This window comes from Ursus americanus, chromosome 1 (assembly GCF_024610735.1).
Source record: "Ursus americanus isolate L20-20 chromosome 1, mUrsAme1.1.p, whole genome shotgun sequence".
In the NCBI taxonomy this organism is placed as follows: domain Eukaryota; kingdom Metazoa; phylum Chordata; class Mammalia; order Carnivora; family Ursidae; genus Ursus; species Ursus americanus.
Window position 1 is genome coordinate 8,556,915 of NC_142127.1, and position 26,485 is coordinate 8,583,399.

General features: G+C 40.0%; 1 protein-coding gene and 1 pseudogene across 24 annotated transcripts in view; both read left to right on the forward strand.

The window, feature by feature from the left end:
* Positions 1-26,485, forward strand: part of CLASP1 (cytoplasmic linker associated protein 1) — a 267,594-nt gene that overhangs the window by 163,263 nt on the left and 77,846 nt on the right. For 7 of the 24 annotated variants that reach the window (XM_087854114.1, XM_087854590.1, XM_087854040.1 and 4 more), the window contains 8 exons: positions 5-172; positions 787-836; positions 1,694-1,864; positions 3,703-3,750; positions 4,228-4,251; positions 16,201-16,305; positions 20,384-20,551; positions 26,298-26,405. In XM_087854114.1, the coding sequence (XP_087710240.1) occupies positions 5-172; positions 787-836; positions 1,694-1,864; positions 3,703-3,750; positions 4,228-4,251; positions 16,201-16,305; positions 20,384-20,551; positions 26,298-26,405 (842 nt within the window). The remainder of the gene's footprint in view (positions 1-4; positions 173-786; positions 837-1,693; positions 1,865-3,702; positions 3,751-4,227; positions 4,252-16,200; positions 16,306-20,383; positions 20,552-26,297; positions 26,406-26,485) is intronic. The other 17 variants (XM_087854202.1, XM_087854230.1, XM_087854342.1 and 14 more) reach the window with 5 other exon arrangements.
* LOC148110711 (small ribosomal subunit protein eS24 pseudogene) lies at positions 4,264-11,559 on the forward strand (annotated as a pseudogene).

Genomic DNA, 26,485 nt, shown 5'->3' on the forward strand with positions numbered 1-26,485 from the left:
CTAGGTGCTACTGGGGTTTTCACAGTCACTTCAGCAGAGAAGCAGAGCACTTGTACCACACCCTCGAGTCCTCCTACCAGAAGGCCCTGCAGTCCCACCTGAAGAACTCTGACAGCATCGTGTCTCTGCCGCAGTCCGACCGCTCGTCCTCGAGCTCTCAGGAGAGTCTGAAGTAAGCACTTCAGCCGTGCTTTTCATTCGTGGGAGATTGTATGTTGAAAGATTGGCTACGTGACCCAAATTCCAGCTGTGTTTTTTTTTTATGTGTATGTGCCTGTTCTACTGCCCCCTTACTTCAGATGGGTTCTCCTCCTAGGTAAAGTACTGTGGGGAATGGTAAGGAAAAGGTGGCCTTGGTCTCTGCGTAAGTAGTGTTTAGTTACATTTATATGGCAGCCCTAGAAAACGGTTTTGGAGTGAAATAAGTGAATTATTCCCAGGGTCTTCTGATAAAATATGAGTGTTAATTCGTAGACAAGTCTGGAAACGGGGAGGGTGTTAGAAATCAGGGAGTTAAATGTATTATCGTCCACACTCTGGATTTCTAACTTCTGTCTCAAGTTATGACTTCTCTCTCTATGTTTGGAAGAGGGTCCAAAATGGAATGCTAAAGCTTTGTCTGAAATCGGGGATTTATAAGATTGTGGTCCCAGTTACCTGAGAAATTCGGAAAACTCTGAAATAATTCCTTCGTTATCCTAGTTTCCTGTTGTTGACTGTACTGGGGTGAACGCACATGAAACGCACATTTGATAATTATGAACACACGTGTACTTTTATTTTCAGCCGGCCGCTCTCTGCCAAAAGAAGTCCTACTGGAAGCACCACCTCTAGAGGTGAGACTGGTGGCCGTGGTGAAGGCCGTCTCGGGGAGGCCTCGGTTTCTGTGCTGCTCCCAGAGGCTGCTCCGCTGCTGGAAGCCAGCCACCTGCTTTCAGGTGCCCCTCAAGTTTGCAGAGCGCGCTGCCCTCGGTGCTCTGGCTCTGCCCAGCGGCTGAGGGCAGTGAGGAACACACGCACCAGTGGAGCCCTGCGACCTTTCCACTCAAATAGTGCCGCTCCCTTGCTCCGGTCACTGGACAGGAGAGTGAGGACCGCTGGTGGTGCTTTGAACAGCAACAGCGGTGTGGTAGCTGGTAGAGGTGGGAGAGTAGAATGTTCCCTGAGAGCAGGAGGGCATCGGAGTCAGGGTGCCTACTTAGGCCACATGGTGCAGAAACTGGCCAGATGTGCACGCTTTTTCATTACCTCACTTCTCCCATTAACCAGAAAGAGGGGCCGTTTCTTTGGGATTTATAGTCTTTGATTACAAGAAAACAAATGGGTGTGTATAGTTGTGGTTACTTAATTTCCTTCAGTGTTGGCTGAACTGTCTTAAGTGACCAGGGGAAACAGTGCCTCATTGCTCATGCATTCCAGCCTTTGTTAAAACTTGCTAAGAAGGGGCGTCTGGGTGGCTCAGTCGGTTAAGTGTCCTGACTCTTGATCTTGACTCAGGTCTTGATCTCAGGGGTGTGAGTTCAAGCCCCGCGTTGGGCTCCATGCTGGGCGTGGAGCCTACTTCAAAAAAAAAAAAAGAAAGAAAACTTGATAAGAAAAGCAAAATAAGTTTTAACAATGTATGTTTACAATTCTAGTGTAGTGTAGTCTAGTGTAATGTAGTGTATTGATGTTTCCTTCTTTACCACTCAAGCTTCTACAGTTAGTACCAAATCCGTGTCAACGACTGGGTCCCTCCAGCGATCTCGAAGCGATATTGACGTGAACGCAGCAGCCAGTGCCAAGTCCAAGGTGTCCTCGGCCTCGGGTGCTACGCCTTTCAGCTCTGCAGCAGCCTTGCCTCCCGGGTCATACGCATCCTTAGGTAACCACACCCCCACCTCCTTTTCCCCCAGTTCTGCTGCTCGGGATTACAGTTAGCCCTGTTCAAATTTATTTAGCAAATTACAAAACACGATCATTGAGGAAATTCTTACTGTTACAGGGCTGATATTTAAGTATAAGTAGCTCTGTGCGCTCACTGCTGGTTCCCAGCCACCCTTTGTTGGGTGTTCCCTTTCTCTGGAGCATCATCCCTTTTAGTGACGAGTAAGTACCTGGGTGCTCGCACGGTGTGTCCCACTGAGCACATCCTTCAGCTTCACTTCCCCCTTCATGGTAGCCCAGCCAGCACCTTCGCCACCTCCCATATAGACAAAGCTGGCTGTTCCCCCCTCGTGACATCGGCGGGGGCATTCAGAAGGGCTTAGTGAGGGAATCCCCAAAGATAGTCATAGTTAGGTGTTTCCCCATTTGAGAACACGACTGGGGTGGTGACAGAGTGCAGGATGGAGGGACCACAACAAGGGGCATCTCTAGAGAGAGGTGGTGGATTTACTAGCCAGCACAGCCACGTGCCACAGAACGGTGTTGGTCTTCCACGTGTCACCTTGGGAGGAGAGTGTACTTACTCTAACAGCAGCCAAAGGATTTTTAAAAAATTATTTTTAAAAGAATTCCTATCTGACAGATTGGTAGGTCAGTTTTTCAGCAGACAACTGAACACCGTATGTAAGGCTGATCATTTATTACATTTTATTTTTGTTAGAGCAGAGTCGTTCAAGCCAAAATCTGGGGACTTCGCTGGATTAGTTTTATTTTGGATTTTATGGAAATTGAATACATACAATTGAAGCTTCATGGAACATTGAGACTGAATTACTTACGTGGTTTATGAACCAATTCCAGAGTCATTTCTGAAACTAATGTTCTAAAAAAGTTCTGAGCATGAAGCCCAGTGAGAGAGCACCAAGAGAAGATTGCTGGGCTGCCGTTGATTAGCTTGGTGACCTTCAACGGGCCATGCAGTCTCTGAAGCTGGTTTCTCCACCTAATTAGTTGTGATGATGGTCACCCAGCTCAGACACATGCAAGGGATAGATGAAGGATATAAAGGTCCTTCATAAACTGTAAGGTGAAAAAACAGATTGTGCTAGGAACGTTACAACGTGAGAGGTGTGTGTTCTGGAAAGTTAAGTCAGTTAAGTCAGTCTTGTTTTCTCTAGGGAACTACCTCAGGCTTAGGTACCTTTTGACTGGAAAGAACCCCACTAAGTGCTCTCCCTTTCTACCGTTTCCGTATGGTAGCATCACATGGGAGTGTTTATGACGTTAGGTTGGTATGTGGTCCTTGAGGAAGGGGGGAGTCAGAATGACTCTCTCCCAGGGTAGAATAGCTCTGTTCATGTTAGGTCAGTTTTTAAGTATGTACCCATGTTTCAATATATTCAGTCCACTTTGAGTGTTCGTCATCAGTATTTGTTTCATCACTTGAAAATTTGAGTAAAACCCATCTTTTAGAGTACTCAGTAGTCTTTGTTTTTCTGTGTATATTTGGGATATTTTAATAGGAACCACATAGACTTCCCTCAGTGCTCATAAAGGCACTTAGGGCTTTTGGTCTGAAGATATAGAATTGACCCCTTAAAGCACTGAGGAGAAGTTTTCAGCCCCGCATTAGCTCTTCAGATAACAGGACTGGAATATTCCGTTCTCTCCTGAGAGAGCATCTGCCCCTACTTGCCTCATGTCCCAAACAAAACAAAAAACGCTGGAAATTTAACATAATCCTACTGAGAAATTGTACGATTGCTACTAGGTTGGCACATTACATCTGTGCAGAAGTGTAGCATTAAAGCTGACGATCCTTTTCCAAACTTCTAGAGTCCAGACACGTGAGGGAAGATATGGAGTCCATAGGCCTTGACGCAGGTACCCCGCTGTACAGCTTCTGCTGCTCACCGTGTAGTTGGGATAGGCGTCATTGCTAGAGCTAGCTTCTCTCAGCTTCCTACTCGCCTCTGTTCTTTGGGTGACTCTTCAGTACTTTAGTTTTTGGTTTCTCCCCCTCATGCTGCTGGTACTTGGTTCTAAGAAAAAAACTCTGAAGAGGATGAGGGTTGGCTAAAACAAAAAACCAACAGTGTACCAACCGAGGCACTACCCTGGGTTGCCATGTTCCGTTTTGTTTTCCAAAAGCCGAAAGCGACATTATACTAAGCCGATTTTAAAACAAGGCGCACTTATTCGCTTCAGAATCTGCTTTGCTGTTGAACTTGTTTCTTTTTTAATTTTATTTTAAATGTACTTTTGCTTTTTTAGTAGCTAATAACATTCTGCTTTTTAATTTTTTTACTGTTACTAACTGTTCCCTGTTATCCCTTCCCTTGTTTTTTAATTTGCTTAAAGACGGTACTTCCACTAAAGCGGAGGGTAAGCGGTTTGTTTCTGTGATTGAGGTGTGTCTCGCCTTCACCCGTCCTCTGTGCTCACTGAGTGTTGCCTGGTGCCCACTCGTCCTCACCGAGGTCCCTGCATGACACGTTGCACGTTCCCCCCACTCTTCTTCCTCATTCTGTTTCCCCGGCTCTTTGCCTTCCCTCAACCTGAGTTCTCTCCTTCCTTGTTCTGTCGTGGTTCTGGTGAATTTGTCACTCACGTGTGCTGTACGTGGTTTCCGGCGCCCAGCCCACGCCGGGGAGGGGCATCGCCAAGATGTTGTGTGCTACCGTCCTGTGGGCTGCTCGTCTCACATATTATTACTCCCGAAGCACCCGCTTCGTAGCTCTCGTTCCCTTCTCTTTCTTTCTCTTTACTTTTGTGCTTCTGTGGGCCTCTCAGGATTTGCCTTTCCTGTTTGAAAATAAATTCAGTGTCATTTATTTAGGTGAAAGGCTGGTAACGGTTTTCTACCAGGTAATTTATAGAAATTTTAAACAACACTTTTCTCTTCCCTAAAGATGCTACTGAATTATACGATGTCATTTTTATTTGTACCACTGACTGACACATGCCCCGTTCATTCATTGACCCTCATTCTTCCGCTCGCCAGCCGTGTGTTAAGTGCCTTCCATGTGCTGTGTTCTGTGCTACTCACGGGATCTAGCATGGTGAAAGAAACACATGCCTCCAGATCCTCTTGGTTTCTTTTTATGCCACTCTCCAGAAGTTCTTCCTGATTTTTCATTGTCTTTTGACTTTTAGACCTAACCATTTCAGTCTGTACAGGTCTTTGGTTAGCACATGCTAGATGAGACCATCCTTTTGCACGGTCTAGCTGGACAGCAGGATAACACCTCAAATAATTGAAATTTAGAGGAACTTCATCTGCTTTAGTGGCTTAGACTCACCAACCCTCAGCCTAATGATTTAACAATTAGGAGCTGCTAGTTTACTTGCATATATTACTTAGCTATTCTAAAAGGCTAGCCTTCAAAGTGGACTGGTTCTGTCTTTATATGTGCAGTTCACAGTACTTTTAATCAACATATTACTTCCTCAGGGACTCATAAAGGAAAAATTAGGAATGGAATTTTTTTTAAAAAGATGAGCATAATCCCAAGGCAATGTTCTTCAAACTGAACCTCCTCATAAGAATTACCTGCAGCTTACTAAAGGATCAGAGTCCTGGGTCCTTCCCCCCTGAAAATCCTGATTAAGTTTGGAAGGAGCAACGGAATCAGAATTTTCAGTAAGCCCCTCAGGTGGTTCTTTGGGGCGGACAAGTGTGAGAAGTGGAAAGTTCCCCAAATGAAAAATGGACAAGAATCCTATGTCATGATGAGGAACTCCTTCGTGAGAGTAGCAGACTCTTAGGGCTGGGTGTGACTTTCTGCATTTTTTAGCCCATGAGGAGTAATTGTACATTTCTCCTTCCCAAAGAAACGATCCTGCGTTATTTCTTCAGCCTAGATGGAAGAAGAGTGGAGCGTGGAATTCCGGAATGTAGATGGAATGGGAAGACGTTCCAAGGGAGACTGTATTTTTTTCCAGATGCTCTTATTTCATACACCTGTGTGACAGACTTGAAATCAGCCTGCTGTTCTCCCCAGCACTAGGAACTTTTCACCTTTCTTTCTTTTTATCGGTTTTCTTCTTACTGGTGCAGAGCAAGGTCAGAAGATTGACTACTCAGTTATTGTGCCAGAGCCCAAGGACGAGGCGTCTCTTTCTGGTTCTACCAGTAGGGAAGGTGGGAGAATGAGATGGGGGCCCTTGGTTGTATAGGGTTCAGAATCCAATGGAAGACAGCCTTAGTGAGGGGAGCTGGGGAGCCTTGTCCTCTGCGTCCCCAGGGCTGTGCAGGCTGTCAAGGGCAGGACATCAGACCTTCAGGCCTCGAGCGCCCATGAGAGGGAAAGGACACAGTGCAGGGGGTCTGCGGATGCCAGTGCATCCAGGACACCCTGGCTGTGAAGCAGTGAAACCTAGCCATACTCAGAAAAGCCGCACGCGGTTCTTAGGAAAAGGCAGGAAATACCACGACTTGCAGTAAATAGTCAATATCACGTTGTCCTGAGTTTCCTATCTGAATTTTTGGAATCCTTATGGGCCTTTTTAAAATTTGTTAATAATAATAAGCCTGTGAAGTATTTTCCTGTCTAGTTCCTGAGACCAGAAGAGACAGGTGCTTTCATCAGTAGGAGACAAAGATAGGACTGGGAATCAATAGTTGGATGCTCTAAAGTCAAAATTCAGACAGCGCATTTGAATTCTGGCCACTTCATTAGTGTAGGGACGGAGAAAATACATCTCCTTTGGGAGTTATCATACCCATCAAGTAGCCTTTTTCACGTTTACAGCTAGTCAGGAAATATTTTTTTGTGAAGAACCAACAGAAGCCCATCCTGTGGACAGAAGTTTATTTCCAGGTTATCTTTGCATAATTTGGGAGGATTTCGAAGGAAGCATTGATGTCGTTGGTTCTGCCACTTGTGGGAAGGTCTGTGACGAGATGCTGGGGCTGTGAGAAATGAGTGCGCTCCCATCTAATACTCGGGGCTTTTAGCTACTATGGTTTAGGAAATGCTCTATTCATATTTTTTTTTTTGCCAGAACACAGAATTTTATTTATTTATTTATTTGTTTGTTTGTTTGTTTGTTTTAAAGATTTTTTATTTATTTATTCGACAGAGATAGAGACAGCCAGCAAGAGAGGGAACACAAGCAGGGGGAGTGGGAGAGGAAGAAGCAGGCTCCTAGCAGAGGAGCCTGATGTGGGGCTCAATCCCAGGACTCTGGGATCACGCCCTGAGCCAAAGGCAGACGCTTAATCGCTGTGCCACCCAGGCGCCCCAAGAACACAGAATTTTAAATGAAGGGTTACTGGGCTTGAATGACCTGTGGGCACTGATGACTCACTGATCATTTCAGAGAATACACGATCATATGTTATTAAGTCAGAGGCCGTGCTTAACTATTGGTGGTTTTTAAGATTACAAAGTAAAAATAACCATGTAGCCTTGTCTGCTCTTCAGGAAAAGGAACTTAGATTTTTAGTTCAGTTTTATTGGGACATAAAACATTTGGTATTACTATGTATTTATCCAAGAACTCTGAATTTATGTGATTGGCTTTTTTACACAGTGAAAAAATATGCGTCGGAGTAAAAGAGTGTTCTTTTAGTTTTATGTTTAAAAAACACAAGGAAAGTTGTTCCTTTGGGGGAATGGTACTTGTAGGTAACAGAATTTATAAGGAATCAACTCCCCAAATTTTGATTTTATCAAAATTGCCACGTATGACTAGAGGTTGGTTTAATTGTGCCCCGAAGCTATGAGTTTGTAAAGCAGATATGTATGCCAGAAGGCTCCAGCGTGATGAGTGGAGATTTACCTACAAGACCTTTTAATCTTATTATAACCTCTAAATTGAGAATTGCCTGGAATTTTGAAACATAAGGAGGAGAGAAACCCTAGGGATGTGAGGCTGTCTGATAAGTGACTTTTTAATTGCCTTGGACAGAATGTAGGAGAACCATGCTTGCAAGTTAAACTGGGTGCACAGGTTTCATTTCCCATTTTGAGGGCTCTTCTAGGAGAATGATGGTGTGATTGAAAGAAATTCTTCAGCACCTCTTTTAAAAAGCTACTCGGTATGGATGTTCCGTCTTCATTCCATGAAGGTCAAAAGCTGCTGTCTTCCAGGTCTTTGTTTTCTCTGGGTCTGCTTTTCTTTGGATGGGTGGGTTTGTTTCTTACCCATCTCCAGAATTTTTTTTTTTTTCTGTTCGATAGTTCTTTAATACCTCAATACCTCTTACTTCTATTTCTCTTATGTACATTTTTTTCTTTCATGTCTACTTTGTTTCTGTCATAACACAGTATGAATGAATATGAATGTTAACAGGTCATAATGTAGAACTGAAGTATATTTTTACTCTTTGTTGCATTTACTGAATAGACTTTGTTTTTCTTAAAGACCATGGAGTATTTTATATAATCTCTTTAAAACGTATATAGACACTTAGAGTAATGTCACCAAATTAATATAGTGAAAACAAACATACAAACCCTCTCCTTACAAAAGAAATCTGTATCTGAGTACAGCACAACAGAGGCCCTTTTCACTCCCCAGAATTGATTTTAAGGGTGCCTGAGGTCTTAGTGACTCAGGTGAGTCCCTGCGGCAGACAAGAAACAGCTGTTGTGCTCCCCCCAGGTGAGAGGTAAGGTTGGCATCGAGCCAGCATTGTCAAGGTGCAATAGATCCATGAAAAGGTGTACAAGGAACAAAACCTCTTTATCTTCAGGTTGACGTGGTATCTCTTGACTGTGTCCTAGCCAGAGGGGGGAAAAACAGTCTCCCCTCATGTGTAACTGAACTCTCTTCTCACGTAAGTTGTGGTTTCAGTTCTCATTATCTGTGGCATCTGGGAAACCCCAGCTTGATAAATTAAAGTGGTCTGGGTTTATAGCCCCCAAAGGTGCTGGACAGGAGCAGTGAACTTCTATAGAGGAAGGCACTCAAATCTGGTTCCTCAGGACTCCCACAGATTAAAACATGCCAAATGTGAGCTCATAATCCATAATTACATCTATAATGAGTGAGAAGCAGCAGAAGAAAAGAATACAAACATATTTAATCCTTCAGGACTTTAGGATCTTTTATGTAATATGAAATAATTACAGTTAGATGTTTAAAAGAAATAAGAAACTTGCATTTCTGCAATACTGTAGAATTCAGTAGCCTGAATGGTGCTCTTCATTGAGAACACATCACTGATCTGGGATAAAGGCCATGAACCTGCATATCTCCAGACTTACTAGGAACCCTAGCAGGTGAGGGTAAAAGCTGGTTTGCACCCTGAGGTTTTTGGCTGAATGTCAGAGATGATGTTAGGCATTTCCTGAGATGGGTATGCAGGATATGAAGGACAAGAGGAAAAGTGGAGCCCACCCAAGACCTGATTATCACTGATGAACAGGAAGTTAACTTCACTAAACTAAGAGGGAATTTTTGCCGATTTCTCAACCTTGATACTGGGTACAGTGGGGGAGTAATCTTCCCTGAGAGTTTGCAACCATAAATTGCACCTTCATGCAGTTTTTGGATGAGAATTTACATTTTGTGGTCTGCAAACCCACATAGATAAATCATATTAAAGTGGCTGTGGATTGCTTGTGTCCACAAGACACTAGCAGAAACTAACATAAATCCTTGTTGGAAGAATACAACTTCAGTCTGGATCTTAAAGAATTCCTATAAAGTTCCAAGAAAAGGAATCATTTCATTGTCTTAATATTTAAAGAAATAAAAATAAATTTTGGGAAGACAAGCAAAGGAGTAAGAGACTATAAAGAGTGACCAAGTAGGTTTTGAAGAATAAATGGATCTTCTAAAAATGAAAATATAATAAACTATTAAAATTAACTCAGTGGGTAAATTGAGCAACCCGGAATCATCATAGCTGAGGAGAGAATTCATGAATTCAAGACAGGAATGAAGACACACTATCCAGAGTACAGTGCAAAAGATAGAGTTGTGAAATATGACAAAGATATAAAGTTATGTGGAAGATGGTGCAGACATTTAACGAAGAGAGAATGAGGCAGAGACATATTTGAAGAGGTGATGGCTGGGAATTCTCCAGAATCAATGAAAGACACTAAACCACAGACTCAAATAACCCAGCAAATCCCAAGCAAGACAGAAAGACAAATGATGAGATGGCAGAACACCACAGCTTGAAAAAGAACGTATTAAAGCAGCCAGAGAGACAAAGAGACTACCCACAAAGGAAAGCCAGAGTTTACATACAAATAAAACTGGGGAAATCTGGATAAGATGGATGGAGCACGTCACCATCCATGTCCTGCTTCTGATTTTGCACTGCAGTTTTGTTGTCTTTTGTTTTAAAGATTTTACTTATTTATTTGACAGAGAGAGATAGCCAGCGAGAGAGGGAACACAAGCAGGGGGAGTGGGAGAAGAAGCAGCGGGCTCTCAGCAGAGCAGGGAGCCCGATGTGGACTTGATCCCAGAACCCTGGGATCACACCCTGAGCTGAAGGCAGACGCCCAACGACTGAGCCACCCAGGCGCCCCTGCACTGCAATTTTTTAAGATGCTATGGTAGAGGGAATCTGCGTAAAGAGCACATGGGCTCCCTCTGTGTTCCATTTTACAGCTGTATCAGAATCTACAATTTCCTCAAAATGAAAAGTTTAAAAAGAGAGAGATTTTAAAACTCCCATCTCCCCAAAAGTATGATTTATTAAAGCTGTGTTTTTGATAATGTTATTTTAATCTGTGAGACCGTTATCTTAAAAGATAGTAAAGCATAACCTTAAATTAAGACAAAAGAAGGAAACAACAGAGGCTAAAAGAAAAATGAAAAGACAAATAAGCATGACATAAGATGGTAAAAATAAGCTCACATGAGATAAACTTTCCAGTTCCAATAGAAAGATTGTTAGACTTGCTTGTTTTTGAAGATCCAGCTATGTGATATTTAAAGGGAAAAACCTAAAATATAAGGCTGCAGGTAGAATAAAAGACAAAGTGTAAGAAATACATAGTAAAAGTTGTTGAAAATCTATTAATAACAGACAAAAAATAAGGCAAACCTTTACTTAGAGATATAGAGGATTGCTATATAATAAAAGTTAGTAGATCACAAAGATGTAATAGTCCTGAATTTTAATGGTTAATGAAAATAGCCTCAAAGTACACTAAAAGGCATTTGCAAATTCACTGTCATAGTGAGTGATATATAAAAATATGAACTTCTAGCTCTTTTCCTCCGTGGCTGCTTGAGGCTCAGCTGGCATCATGAATGACATAGTAACTATCCAGACCAGGAAGTTCATGACCAACCTATTATTTCAGTGGAAACAGAGGTCACTGATGTTCTTCATCCCAGAGAGGCAATGGTACCTAAGACAGAAATTCGGGAAAAACTAGCCAAAATGTACGAGACCACATCAGATGTCATCTTTGTATTTGGAATCAGAACCCATTTTGGTGGTGGCAAGACAGTGGGCTTTGGCACGATTTATGATTCCTTGGATTATGCAAAGAAAAATGAACCCAAACATAGACTTGCGAGACATGGCCTGTATGAGAAGAAAAAGACATCAAGAAAACAGCAAGAGGAACATAAGAACAGAGTGAAGAAAGTCAGGGACTGTAAAAACCAATGTTGGTGCTGGCAAAAAGAAGTGAGCTGGAGATTGGACAACAGAAGGGATAAAGATTCTGCAGTGACTTTATCTGTGGTGATTTTGCAGATTTTTCATGAGAGGATTAATAAACTAAGAACTTTTATGTATCTGCTATGAAAAAAAAAATATATATATGTAATACGTTCATATAGTTCAAAACTCAGAAAATAGGAGGAGGTACACAAAAGTTTCCCTCCCATCTTTTCATTTGCCTAGTTATCAACTCTTTTGCTTTGACACCAGTCTTACAACTTTTCGTTTCATTTCTGTCAAGAGTTTCTTGGCATATAGAAGCATTATAAAAATCATATCTTCTCCCCTTTAAACATAAAAGATAGCATATTTATGCACACTATTCTGCATCTTGATTATTTTCACTTAACATATGATAAGATTCTTCCATTTAGATTAGAGAGGACATCCTCATTCTTGATTACTAGTGTGCTGCATTCTGCTATGTGGATTACCTTAACCAGACAGTCTGATATTGATAGACATTGGAATTATTTCCAGAGTTTTGCTATTACAAACAATGCTGCCATGAATAACCTTTTATATACATCATTGTGCGTGGGTACAAGTATATGGTTAAATAAACTACCTAAAGTGGAATTGTTGGATTAAAAAGTGTGTGCATTTGTAATTGTGATCAGTATTGCCAATTAGCTTTCTATAGGGGCTGTACTTATTTCCACCAACAGCAACAATGAAGGAGAAGGCCTCTTTTCCTACATGCTAGAATATTAGCACATTCTTAGATTTTTGCCACTCTGATAGGTGATAGATAAATGGCATTCTTAATGTCATTTTAATTTTTTTTCTTCCTGAGTGAGGCTGAACAATATTTCATACACTCAAGAGTCATTTCTGTTGTTTGTTAACTGTCTTCCTAGCTTTTGTCTATTTTTTATTGGGTTGTGGTAGTGGTGTCCTGGAGCTGTCTTGAACTATTTCATAACAGCCAATTGTTAAATTTTCAGACATTTTGTAATCTGGTTGATTTCATGTCAGTAACCAGAAATTGGCCATGGTGGAAATAATTACACCAGAGAAATAATTCCACCATGGTGGAAATAATTACACAAATCTGTAGGAACCTTCCCCCTCCTGCCAGTTGTTAAACATTTACCAGCACACTACTGGTTGGTGGACTTCTTGTTGATTCCTAGAAACCTTTTATGTGTTAAGGAAATTAGCCCTCTGTGGTATGAATTGTAAATAATTTTTCCCAATTTGTCATTTTCTTTAACTTGCTCATAGTTTTCTTCTTGTCATACTGAGATTTTACAAAAAAAAAAAAAAAAAAAAAAAAAAAAAGTGGTCAGACTTACCGATCTTCTAATGGCTTTTAATTTTAAGTCATAGCTAGAATGGACTTTTCCATAACAAGTTACAAAGGATTTCTCTTATGTTTTCCTTTATAACTTTTATGGTTTCATGTTTTACATTTTAATCGTAGGTTCATTTGCTGTTTTTCTTGGTGTAAAGTGTGAAGTACAGATCCAACTTACTTCTCCAAAGCAAAACATGAACAAATGAGATCTAGAAAAAATATTTTTTTTAAAAGCAAGACATTATGTTGAACTACATATCATTCCTTTTGGGATGACGCAAAAGCAGTGCTTAGAGGGAAATTCATAGCCTTAAGTTTATATTAGAAGAGAAACAATTAGGACGTTGTTTCCAATTTGTTAGAAAAAGAACAGAATAAACCCAAAGGAGAGTAGGAAAGAAATAATAAAGATAAGAGTACAAGTTAATGAAATAGGAATTGAGCATTCACTACACAGGATTAAGAAATACAAATTGTATGAGGAATTGGATAATCCTAGTCTGCCATAAACTCCCAAGAAGAGAAAGTGGGAATGCTTCCCTCCTTAATGCAGCTGACATAGCCTTAGCACTAAACCGGGGAAGGTAGTTGAGATATAGTATGTGAATGTGTACGTTGTGAGCACGGGAGTTTATCTCAGGTTTAATAGCTCAGAAACTTCCTGATGGAGCTCAGCACATTTAAGGGAAGAATCCTCTTAGAAGATGCAGAGAAAACATAAAAAAATCCAACAAACATTTTGGCAGATTCTTAGCAATTAGGAATATAAAGGAGTTTTCTTCGTCGTTGAAATATCCTACTTTTTGTGAAATTCCAGAATTTTTTTTTCTCAATGTGGCTCAAAGTAACAAAGCCTACCCATGTAGTTGTGGACTACATGTCCGAGACAGCGGGATAAAGGCAGAGAAATGAAAGGGTATAATTTGAAGGGAAAAAACTGAAGTCTTGTTTGTAGATGGTATTCTATTTACATAACTCCAGATAATCTACATACAAGTTAGTGGAATTAACAGAAGTTTAGCAAGGTTCCCGGAACTAAGATCAAAATATAAATTTTAATTACATTCACATTTGTCAAGAAGTTAGAAAATACAATTTAATAAAATACAGTGTATCATAAAAATAAGGCACCTTTGAATAAGTGTAAAAATTAAGACTTTTAGAAAAAATTATAAAGCTTTATTAAGGAAGACATTAAAGAAAGTGAAATAAAGGAAAAAATGTGGAAAGATCAGTATCACAAAGCTGTCTTACCCTTGCTCCTCTGCCCCCATCCCTCAAATTAATCCTGCATTCCACATAATGCCAGTTAAGATTTCAACAGGTCTTTTAAACTGTATCTTAGGTGCATGTGGAAGAGAACAAAGGCCTTAGGAAAAAATGTGTTGATTTCCAATTAGCAAGTTTTTGGTTTTTTTTTTAAGCTTATCACATTTTGATGTTGGACTGGTGTGGACATGTGGAACAATGGGACAGACTAGACAATTGAGAAACAAGCCTACATATGTATTTAAGTACTTGGTAGATGACAAAAGATGGCTTTGTAGATCAGTAAGAAAGGGGTTAGGAAAATTTATTTGGACATTGGTTAGTCATATAGAAAAAATAAAATGGATCTCTCCTTTACCTCCTACAGAAAAATCATTTCTGTAAGTGACCTCACAAATAAAATGTTGAGCAAAACAGTAAGTTTTATTAAAAATATATACCCTACGACATAATTAAAAGCATTTAAAATCTATAAACTAATGCTTTCTGTTTCATGGTTATACAACTGTATTAAAAGTTTAAAGAAATGCAAGGAGATGATGAATGCTGAGTTTAGGATCAGGTTACCAAATGTTGAGGAAAGTAGAGGGTACAGCGTCGTTAGCAAAGATTTTTCTTTTTTAAGCTGAATGGGTATGGATGTTCATTTAAAATATCTTTTTGTGACTTAAATGTTTTACAGTAAATTTAAAATAGGAAGTGAGATTCAGGTGGTTTTTCATGTTCACTTTGCCTTGGTGGCTGCCTTCATTTAGCTTGGTGACTTCCTTAGGAAAGTGAAATGTTCTCACTCATAGGCCAGCCAGGCAGCCACCCAGGCAGGCACAGGTAACTAAACCAGTGGTGTGGCCTTAGACAAAATAATGAATCCCTGTTTCTCTCTTTCCTCGTCTGTAGTATGGGAATAATTGTATGTTCTTATGAGGATTCCGAGTTCACACATACACGGCTCTTAGTATAATACCATATATATAGCTCTTAGTAGATTCTAGGATTTGTTTGAACTATGTTTTTTGCTTGAACTATTAGAAGTTATTGATCCTTTCTAGTTTTAATTTTTTTTTTCTTAATGCAGTGCTTTTATTGCTCCTTACCTCCCTTTCTTAAACCTTTTTCAGGCCTTAGGATTTGTTCTCCTGTATTCCTTTTCTGTAAGCTTTCTTCAGTGATGAGGTAGAAGTGGTTTTGAGCAATGTGAGATGCCAGTGTGTGTTCCATTGGTTTGTGTTTTCCATGTCAGATTGCTATTCTGATTGAATTATTGCAGGAGAGGCATTTTGTGCCCACCCGAAACCAAAGAAGCCCTGAATTTTAAAAAGTTTAATCTCTAACCATACCAGTCTGATCATCAATGATTTTGCATTTCTGAGTTCATTTTTGTTTCTGTGGTTTCATGGTTTAATAATGGGAGTTAACAGATTGCTTTACTTACAATGGCAAATTTTTTCCATAAATGCCTATGACGTTGTATTATTTTTAAGTTCTCGCTCTCGCTACTCCTATAATACTGATTGTATTTTCATCTTTTGCAGCCTAGAAACTTGTTGGCATACATGCTTTAAAATAGAAGTTTAATGCTACATGTCAAAACACATTTATTCTCCAGGGTGCTATAGCTTTTGTTGATTGCTGAGTTAAGGGTTTTGTTTTTTGTTTTTTTGTGGTGTTTTGTTTTGCTTTGCTTTGCATTTACTCTTTTTTTCTGTAGTATTTTTCGTAAGATGATAGCTAATATTTTCTGCCTTTGGAAGTTTGACAGATTTGTAGATAATAAAAAGAGAGTTTAATGTGAAAAAAAATTGTGGAAAAAAATCCTCAAATGGTTATCACCTCCTCATCAGAAAATATAAAATGCTAGAATACTTGTAACAGAAGCACCGTCCAGGTTCATGACTCACTCTCCGGAGTTGCTAACATATCTGTAGAACTTGAGTGTGCAGATCGAGTGTGCATGCATGTGCTCACAGGGAACTGGGTCAGGACCGCACATGAGGAAGACCCGCGCCCCTGCAGATGGCCCAGTTAGTGCCACTTGTTCGTGGTGTGGGTGGTTTCCTTGAGAAGGTCACACTGATTGAAAACATGATGGAAACACCGTTTTTGCTGCATCTTCCAGGTCGGATCCGCACGCGACGGCAGAGCTCCGGGAGCGCCACCAGTGTCGCCACCACACCTGACAATCGAGGCCGCAGTCGCGCCAAAGTGGTTTCACAGTCCCAGCGTAAGAAGTATATTTTATACTCTCTATTATCTCTGTTTTGTTCAACAGCCCACTCTACGGTTGAAAAATTGATAGTATTTTCATTACTTCAGGGGAAAAACACATTTGTGTGGCTCTAAGCTGCTGTGAGTAGTCTTGATGTTTGTTGGGTAAGCTTACAACATGGAATATTCCAGGATACTTTTGTCTCCTTGCCAGGTGATTTAAATTTTGTATTATTAAGCATTAAACATTAAAATGTGGTTTCTCTCCCTTTCCTCAAGCATCTCAAATTGAGACCTACCTGGGCTGTGACCCATTTTACTGTTGATAAGGACTCCCTCTGATGTAATTTAAGAGCAGTACCTGGGGATCATTTTAACGTGGAGTTCTCTTTCAGTGGTAATAAGCAAATCCATTAAAAGCTCTCCCCATTAACCCTGTGTTCTGACATTTGCAGCCTGCTCTTCTCTTCCTGCCAGTGTGGGCTCCCGCTTTGCCCAGCTGCTCTCGCTTCCATTACTGCTTGTCTGTACATGTTGAGTCACTTGGCTTGTTAGCATCGGCCATGAAAGCAGCCACAGATGGAAGGAGTGTATTCAGATCGCTCTTAGGAACCACCCTGGTGTCTCACTTCCCAGCCACACTTGCCTTCGAGCCCCCCGCTCCCTGTGTCCATAGAGCTGGCTGTCCGAGTTCTCCCGGGCAGGGTGAGTGTGGTGGAGGAAGGCTCCCCTTCCCTGGGAGCTGCACACGGTCCCTCCGCACAGCACTCCCCAGCCCATATGTGTCTGCCTCCTCTGTGGCCCTAGGAGCTGTCCGGCTCATGTAGAGAGTCTGTGGCCAAACCTAGGTTCTCCTTCCTTAGTATTTAGAATCTCAGCTCCTTGTGAATTCACATACTCTCCCATGTCCCTCTGGTAACTCTAGGCCTCATGTTAAACAGGGGTAATACCTTTCTGAAAAGAAAGTGTAACATTGGTGGTACGTTGCTGCCAGGCATGTCTGATGCAGGAACGCATGCTTCTGGTGTATCACACAGGTGTATACAACACGACATAGGTTGTGCATCTGTATGTAGCCCAGCAGCTTCTACCTTGGGAACAGGATCCTGGCTCCGGTTATTCTGTTGAACCCTAGTGATGCCTGGAGTCACAGATGGATATAATACTCTAGTCATGACCTCATAAATATGAGTCAGGTCTTCTTGCAGAGAAATTTTTCTTGACAAAGATGTTCAAGACTCAAAATATGGCTTAGTGTGTTAAAATTAAGTTTAACAAAAAACGTCTAGCTCTTTCGCTGTGTGCAGTGTTACTTCCTTTCTTGGAGAGGGAAGATTGAACAGTACTTTACATTTCCTTATGTCTGCTGTTTATTGGCATTGGACTCTGCAGAGGTTCCTGCTTAGGAGGTGGTGAAGACTACATTACTTCTATAGTGGGGGTGAGGGCAAGGATAGAGCTTTAATTCTTCAGTCTTGAGAAATACTGCACCCTGTCTTAGGGCTCCACTTTAAAAATCTTCAGTTTTACTTTACTCAATAAATTCCACTCACAGGGAGGGAGACCACACCAGCAAATAATCAAGACTGGACCTCTAACTGAGACATATAAATAAAGTATTTTAAAAATTATTTTAATTGGAAGTAAATATGAACATATTTATATGTTTTACAAACGTAGATATAAAACTAGCATTCATAGTCCTGGTATAATAGTAAGTAGATTTCATGAACATTAGATTTAGGGCGCTTAACAGCATATTTTAAATATTTGAGGATTTAAATATGTGAAGATTAATATTTAAATATTTGGGGATTTGGCATAGGACATTCAGGTGAAACGAGTTAGTAGCAGTTTCTTTGAATTGATGATGTTTATTGAGCACTTGCTATGTGGTGAGCACCAGTTAAGGTGGTAGGGATACGTAAACAAGTAGGATACGTCACTTCTCTCAGCCTGCTCAGAACTAGAGAGGAGCTGTACTCCCAGAGGCCAAGATGCTTGTCTTCTCTGCATCTCCTCCACCTGGCACTGGACCTGGCACAGTGTAGGTTCCTAAGTGTTTCATGAACAGACCTGAAATGAATGCTGAATAGAGTATGATATGAATAAAATAAGTACCAAAGTAGACTAAGAGGAAAAAGACCTAGAAGAGAAAGCTATTTTGCTAATGTGTTTGTGAACAGAGACATTTGTGTTGTGTTGCATGCTGACCTTCTGTATTGTGCTATTGTCTTTTAATCCACTTTTTGCCTGTCCTTTGGTCTGCTCTCATAATCAAGGATCCAGATCTGCTAATCCTGCTGGTGGTAAGCCGTTTCTCTTCTTGCCTTTTTTTTTTTTTTTTTTTTTTTTGCATTCTCCTTCACCCCATGTCCCATGTTCCTTGCACAGTATTAATTTCTCTGTTTATTATGAGCTTAGTTAATCTTTCTGCATTTTTTCTGTATGCTCAAATTCTAGAGTTTGGAATGGATTTCTTTTCTCCTTTTACACAGCTTAATAGTTCAGTTGGGTGCTCAGAGTTTATGGGCAAGATTAATAAATCCTGAGACAGGTTCTTCATAGTGATGCGTACCAGTGATTTATAGTGAATTTTGCTTTAAACTGTAGCTGTCATTTTAAAATCCTAATTTTTGTGAATGGTCACCTTAATGATTCATTTGAACGATGGAGGGCTCTGTGTGTGTGTGTGTGTGTGTGTGTGTGTGTGTGTTTCCAGGTTAAGTGTTACTTTAAGGGTTTTTATCTCTGCTTCATTCTATTCTGGTACATAATAACATGCACTTTATGTTTGAGAATTTTATTGCCTTCTCTACTTAAGGAGAGTGGTCTAAGTAAAGACCGCCATTTTGGTGTATTGATGTGATCTTTAAATTTTTTGCTGTTTTCTTTAAGAAAGAAAGTTGTCTCATGAGAAATGGTTATATAGCTATCCAGCCACTTATTCATTTATAAAACTATATGATTTGTTTTTCATTTCTAATTCTCTTGTGTACATCTCAGGGCATGTGGTCTATGTAATTTCTACTTTTGTAGATTTCAGAGATTTCCTTTGAAGCTTAGTACATAGTTGGTTTTTATAGTATGTGTGGAAAAGTGAAAAGAATGTCTTCTGTTTGTTGTATGTATGTGTGGGGGGGACATGTGTTTATACATATCTGTATAATTTTGACTGTTCTGTCAATTTCAGAGAGGTATATTCGTTATTCGTTTCATTAGTTGTTATTTTTCTTAGAGGTGCATTAATAATTATGGCCTTCTGAATTTCTCCCTATATTTTTATCAGTTTTATGTTTTATATTTCAAGACTGTGTTACTTGGAGCATAAAGGTTCATGGTTATTATGTCTTCATTGACAAGGATTCTTTTATCAATATGATATATCCTTCGTCCTTTTTTTAATGCCGTTTCATTCTGTTTTATTGTTTTGTATTAGGTATGTTGTTTATGATAAACAACATTCAGTTGATTTTCATTTTTTTTAAAGCCAATCCAAGAATCTCTGTCTTTTAATAGATGAATTTAATCTGGCCACATTTGTTGTGATTAGTGATATGTTTGAGTTTATTCCTACCATTTTATTTTGTGATTTTTATTTACCATGTTTCTAGTTATCTTCCTGCCTCCTTTTCTTCCATTTGTTAAATTAATGGGATGTTCTTGGATCTGTTTTCTTCCCCTAATGTTCAAGAAACTTCTGTTATAATTCTCTTCTTCCTGTGGTTATACTTAAAATTTTTTGCATATAAACTCTCATAGAATAAAAAAACGAAACAATAAACAAACACCTTTGTGATTATTTGTAGAAATTTGCTGTGTAACAGGGAGCTATTTGTACTCAGCCTGCTCTTTGAATCAGAAATTTCACTGTCATTTTTGTAGAACTCCACCTGGAATTCTTTGTATAAACATTCTTTTATGATAATGTTCTTTTATGCTCCATTTAAAAAAAAAGTACTACCACCAACAAAAAAAACATTTTTATGTAAAAGTATTTGAGCCAAACTAATGTGTTTATTAACTTCTGAAATTGTTATAGTTTATTCCTTGATTTACAGCCATTCTTCAGTTCTGTTTTGTTTCATTTTTAGCTGGCAGCCGGTCAAGTTCCCCAGGGAAATTGTTGGGAAGTGGTTATGGTGGCCTTGCTGGGGGTTCCTCAAGAGGCCCACCTGTGACCCCCTCTTCAGAAAAACGAAGCAAAATTCCCAGGAGTCAGGGATGTAGCCGAGAAACAAGTCCAAACCGAATAGGATTAGGTAAGGATTCTCAAAGACCTCAAAACATCATTCCCAACTTGGTCATAATTTTTATTATAATGTAAATGACTGTCTAATGTTGGAAATAGAGATCTGTGTTTGAACTGAGGCTGTCACTTTGTGTTAAAAAGACATTCTGATTTGTGCTTTTTACAGATTATGGCATGTTTAGGTTTGAATTACAACCGAAAAATACGTGGGCCTCACCATTCAGATAGACGGAAAAGAATTACATCACTGTGGGCTTTTGTGTTTTAGAGCCATTTAACGAAACGTTAGAATTGGGGGAGTGGGCAGGATTGTCTCCTTCACAATTAGAAGCAGTGTTGCTTTTCATCTTTCTTTCATGGATTAGCAATAAGTAGCCATTAATCTATATATGTTTTCAAAAGTAATTTGTAGGGTCCACGTATATTTTGATTTTGATCTTCTCTAACCTAATGAGTGGTACTTACGGTCAAAGAACGGGTATAGTTACTTTTGACGTAGTATTGTTCAAACATGAAAACTAGGAACAAATGAAAACCAAATATATAATATTTTTGTGTTGTAGAATTTAGTTTCTTTGTGACAGTGTGTAGAATTATATGAATTACTCTCAGCAGCTTACTCTATTCAAATCTAATTTATATATAATCTGTTTAATATAAAAGACATCTTCTGTAATATATTATGAGAAATCTGTGTTCATACTCTTTATTAAATTTTTACTGTTTTCTAAGGGTAAAAATCTGTTAATGTGAAATCAGAGTACTACTATATTCTTAAGCCCTGTTGGCTTTTCTTTCTCATTTATTTATCTCATCAACAGCTTTACTTGAATGCTTCCTGTGATGCACAGGCAGTTTGTTAAACCTTAGGATCAGAAGATAAAACAGATACAGCTTCTGATTTTCAAAGAGCTTGTGGTCTTAGGGGTGGAAATGTAAGATAGTACAACAGATACTGTGGTATGGTGCTCTGGGACCATAGGAAAGGAGTGTCTTAGGGCCCTTGCCTACCCCAGTCTGCCCAAGAGAGAACTCTGGAAGGACTGGGAGAGGAGAAGCTTGCCAGAATAGGTCCATTTTTGATGATGTGTAAGGTAGGGTTAGGCAGGGTGGGGAGAAGAGGAGAAAGGTGTTCTAGGGCAGAGAGGAGTGTGTGCAGAAACAGTCAGATGGGAGAGAGCACAGTGTGCTATGGGAATCATAGATAATTCATTTGGCTGCAGCAAAGGAAGTTAGTCAGGGTGAGATGGGAGAGGAGAGCAGTGGGACTAGGAGGGTGCCGCTTCTAAAAGTCCTTGAAGGCCACCTGAGCTACGAGAAGGTGGGGAGGGGGACATATTTAAGAGGTAGAATGGATAGGAGTTGATTTGACTGACATTTCCAAAGCAAGTGAGAAATTTCTACATGATCCCAACTTTCTGTTGGCATTACATAGCGTGGTCCCTGAGCTGACAAGTTATTTTGATCCAGCAATAACAAGTTATGTGGATACACCAGGGAAAGTATCATGACTAGAATGTCTAAATTTCAGATTTGAGCCTGTAACATATGTGTTTGGATCTAGTTTTGTTTGGAAAATGCATTTGATTTCATATTTAGTCATGAGGTTTTGGCTGTCCCTTTTTGGTAGTTAACTAAATGTATAGGACGTCTCTTGGCAATCCAGATTAGTTTCATACCTTTAAAAATTCTTATCTTTTTGGGATTTGACTTTTTATATTATTGAAGTTGCCATTTTTACCTTTTTCTTGAAATTGGGAAAGAAACTGCCCTAGGTTGCCTAATATAACTCTAGGACCTGGTATTCCATGGTTTTAACTAGGAAGTTTGTGTTGTGAATAGTTGAAAAGATAGCATTTATTAAGCCTTTACAAGGTACTGTGACACATCATCCATCAGTAAAAACTCAATGGGAACCTATTCTCTTCCAGAGAGTTCTTATAGAAATAGTATTTTGGACAAAGTTATTTCCTTGATGCTCATTAGGGGATTAGTAATGTGTAAAGCTTTGAGGCCAACCTACAGTTCTGTTAAAGAAGATATTTTATTTAAATTTCTGCACATGGTGAGAATAACACAGATATAAAGATAGATAAATGAATCAAGTACATCTTCCCACTTCTTCCTGTAGTACTGCCGAGAGATTCCATTTTATAGGGTGTCAGATACATAGCATCTTTAGCAGCAGATTGTCCATTGTTGTGATCATTTAGTAGATACTGGGTATGTGCCTATGTGTCTGTAAACATTTGGTTCATTATATAGCAACTTTAAATATAAATATTCAAAGAAGGGGTAAGCGTCTTTTAAGAATATTTTCTTTTGTCCCAAACCAATTAATAGTTTTAATCATTGCTAAGCTGGGCCTGGAATTTGCACTGAGAATTAATTCTACAAATTACCTACAAAAAGTGTTTGGTTCAGTTATGCCTCATCTGTGGTAAAAATGACACCAAAGCTCTTCTTCTTTAGCATTTAAGTTTTCTTAAGCAAAACAGGATATAATTCCTGTTGTATAACTAAAAAACAAAATAAAACCCTACCAGTCTCTTTTTATCTTGGCAGTTTATTCCTTCATAAACTGTTCAACCAAACAGAATAGATTGTAAATTGTTTCATTTGGGGGTTTTATTCTGTTTTTGATGAATAATAAAGTCCTATAAATAGCTACTATCTATAGCAGTTCTATTTTGGAAGTATGCTTTTAGTTTCCTTCTTCCACTCATCTCTTGAAAAGACTATAAAAAATTTTTATTTTTGGCAGCTTACATCTGGTTAAAATATTTTGAAAGAAGCAAAAATTAATAGTAATCAGTGTCACCTGTTAAATTAGACTGCTGTGTGCACACCACCACTACAACACAACATGAAAATAACCAGACTGTAGAGACATTTCATGGCAGTGCTCCTTACTCCTTTTGTACTTTTGCTATTGATGTGAGTTCTGGTAGGATCCATCCCTTCCTTAAAAGGAGAAAGTCGGGTTTAAATACTATAAAGGTAGAGTGTATCTCAAGAAATGAAAGCCAATCAGATGGGTTTTCAAGGCTTCCTAGCCTTTGCTGTGAGCACAGGACTTCAGAACCACCGAAGAATACTGCTTTCAGAAAGTTCAAACAGCAAGCACGTCTTCATCAGCTCTTCCTCTTCTGTTATGTCTTCACATTATATATTCTCATAGAGAACAGTCAGTTTTGGCACTCCAGAAAGAGGCTGCGTTGATATATTGCTTTTTAGCTTTATCTAATCAATTTGTCCTTATAAAAATCATTTATTGATGTACTTACTAAGAATCCTCCTTGTACAGTGGTCTTTGGAAGTTGTACTAGAAGTGGCCAGTACTCCTCTCGTGTTTTAAATTATCCAGCATTTGAACGGTTGCTGTCACCACTAGATGTCCTTTAATGTGTGGGGCAACTGTGGGCAGATGTTTACAAATTTTGTAAACAGAATTCTTTCCATGTATGTTACCGCTAGCCTGTGTTAAGGAAGCCAGTCAGCACGAAGGGGTGAATAAACTTTCTCTGGCTGAAATACTAAGGAGGGTAAACCTTAAGAATTATGCATGTTGTTGTTTGAGATTGTGTCCGCTTATCTCTTTTCATGCTCTCGTATTCACAAAGCAGGCTCAGCGAGAGAGAGAGCAGAGATTTCTCATTGCTGTAGCATGTGTATTATTTAAGGGAGGGAGTGGAAGCAGGGTAACAGAAGGGATCAGGCAAGAGTTATAAGAAAATGCTCAACTTAAGCATGTGCATGTGTGAAACACTTATCAGGACTGTCTTTATTATTTCCGATTGTTTGTTTCAGAGTGGGTAGTGAAATAAGGTTTTCCTGTCTGCCTTTCAGCAAGGAGCTCAGAGGTACTCACTTGTGTACCTTATCTCACGGTACCCTTCTCATTTAAATGATGGGACTCTTTCTCCCTGTCTTCCTAAGGGGAGCCTGAGACAGGCAACGTGGCTGGACCAGTGAGTTAGCGAGGAACTGGAGAGGTCACTTCACAGATGAGATGTGCTATTGATCCTCTGGGGATAAGCCGCATTACTTCGTAGGTTCTAGGCACCTCCTCACATATTGGTGTCAGTGGATGCTCCCTAGTTTTTAAAGGGTTTTTTAATTTAGCCCCTGTGCTTCTGCCCTCATCATAGGAGCTGTTCAGAATTATTATCAAGAATTGCTGATTACATAGTCAGTGCTTAGTTTGAGCAAAAACCCAGGACCTCCATGTCATGTGGCAAGGTGAAGACGAGTTTAGGAATTACTAGACAATCCCAGGTGAAGCCCCGTTTTGACAGATGGCTCCCATTGCATTCCTGCGCTTGATTGTTTCCTTGCTTGCCAGTGCAGACCTAAGCATTTGGACATCTCTTATGTAACTGTGGGGTCCGATGTAACTCTAGCACTGAGCAGAGACCATAGGAGGAAGTTGGTTTGGTGTCTCACTCCCGTATTCTTCTTTGTCAGGGAATTTCATGATTCCGGTTTGGAAGACATTCTTCTTACAGTTTGGTCATGCTGTAAATCCACCTTGGCTCTGAAATAATAGGCCCTGCTAATTACAGTATAGTAAACGTGGCTGACTTGACATCCGTGAGTCTAGTTTACTTTTTCCAGAATGTTCAGGAAAGGCATTTCTATCCGGTCCAGAATGAGTAGATCCACTCAAGATGGACATATTTATCGTCCCACCAACTACTACAGAGGTGGCTACACACATTCAGTATGCAGAGTCATTTCTGAGTATTTTGCCAGTACTGGGTCTTTGTTTCCTCAAATTAAATTAGAAAACAAAAGCATCATGGTCTTTTCTGAGCTTTATGGCCAAGTTATGTTAGACCTTAAGCTGTTCATGTGACTCTGTCTTCTCAGTGTTTTGTAACATGAGTATAAAATTACCCACAGATAATCATACAGTAATTGGCCGTTCTTAGGTCAGCAGAGGGATCTTTTAACATGAGTGTTGGGATTTGTCAGTCCACATACCATAGACAGACTCATGTGTAAGGCTGTATAAGTGAAGGTGCTTGAGTAGCGGCCGCAGACCGATCTGTTTGGATTCCCACAGAAAAAGCAAGAATGAAATGTTGGGACCAGTAAATAAAGGGATAGCAGTCCCAACTCTGTTCATGTTGGTTTAGATAATTAAATATGTTTGGAGCATCTAGATAGTTACTCGAAGCGGGTAGGTTTTCCAGCTGTGTCAGTCCTTAGAACTTCTCTCTGTAAAGAAGCCCAGGCTGAGAGAAGCGAACCTTCTTTCTTTGACTTAGGTAAGTTCATGGAGTTCAGTGACTAGAGCCTTTATTCTGTTTTTAATCCAAAATAAATTATCTTTCTAACAACGCAGGGTGTATGAAAATGGCTTTAGTCTTTTATCATCTTATCGGGCCAGTTTGCTAAAGCCATAAAAACTGATCATTTTCTAAAAGAGTTTGCTCTTGGATCTCCTGGTGCCAGTTTGCTCTTTGGAAAGCTTTCTTTTCATTTCTTAGGTTTAGGTGTGATTTCAGCTCCATATAAAACCCCACAGCTTTCCGAAACCTTGAGCATAATCAAGTTTTCACGCAAGCCCTCTCCTGTCGTCAGCACGCCAGTCAGCGAGGCCTCGGCAAGGATAGTCCTCACAAACCCCCACCCCCCCAGCGCGGACAATGTCATGATTACGTTAACGGAATGTGACTGACGTTTTGTGAGTTTTTGTGTCTTCATTAAACTTCTTCACCTTCTCTGAAACCCCTCATGCTGCACACTAGCACGGAGCAGCCGTATCCCTCGACCCAGCATGAGTCAGGGGTGCAGCCGTAATACCAGCTGTGAGAGCAGCCGCGATACGAGCCCCGCTCGGGGCTTTCCTCCACTCGGTGAGTACACATAGGCGCTGGCTCTCGGAGCAGAGTTCCTTGCCCTGCTCCAAATGCTTGTCCCACACACCGCCAGGTGG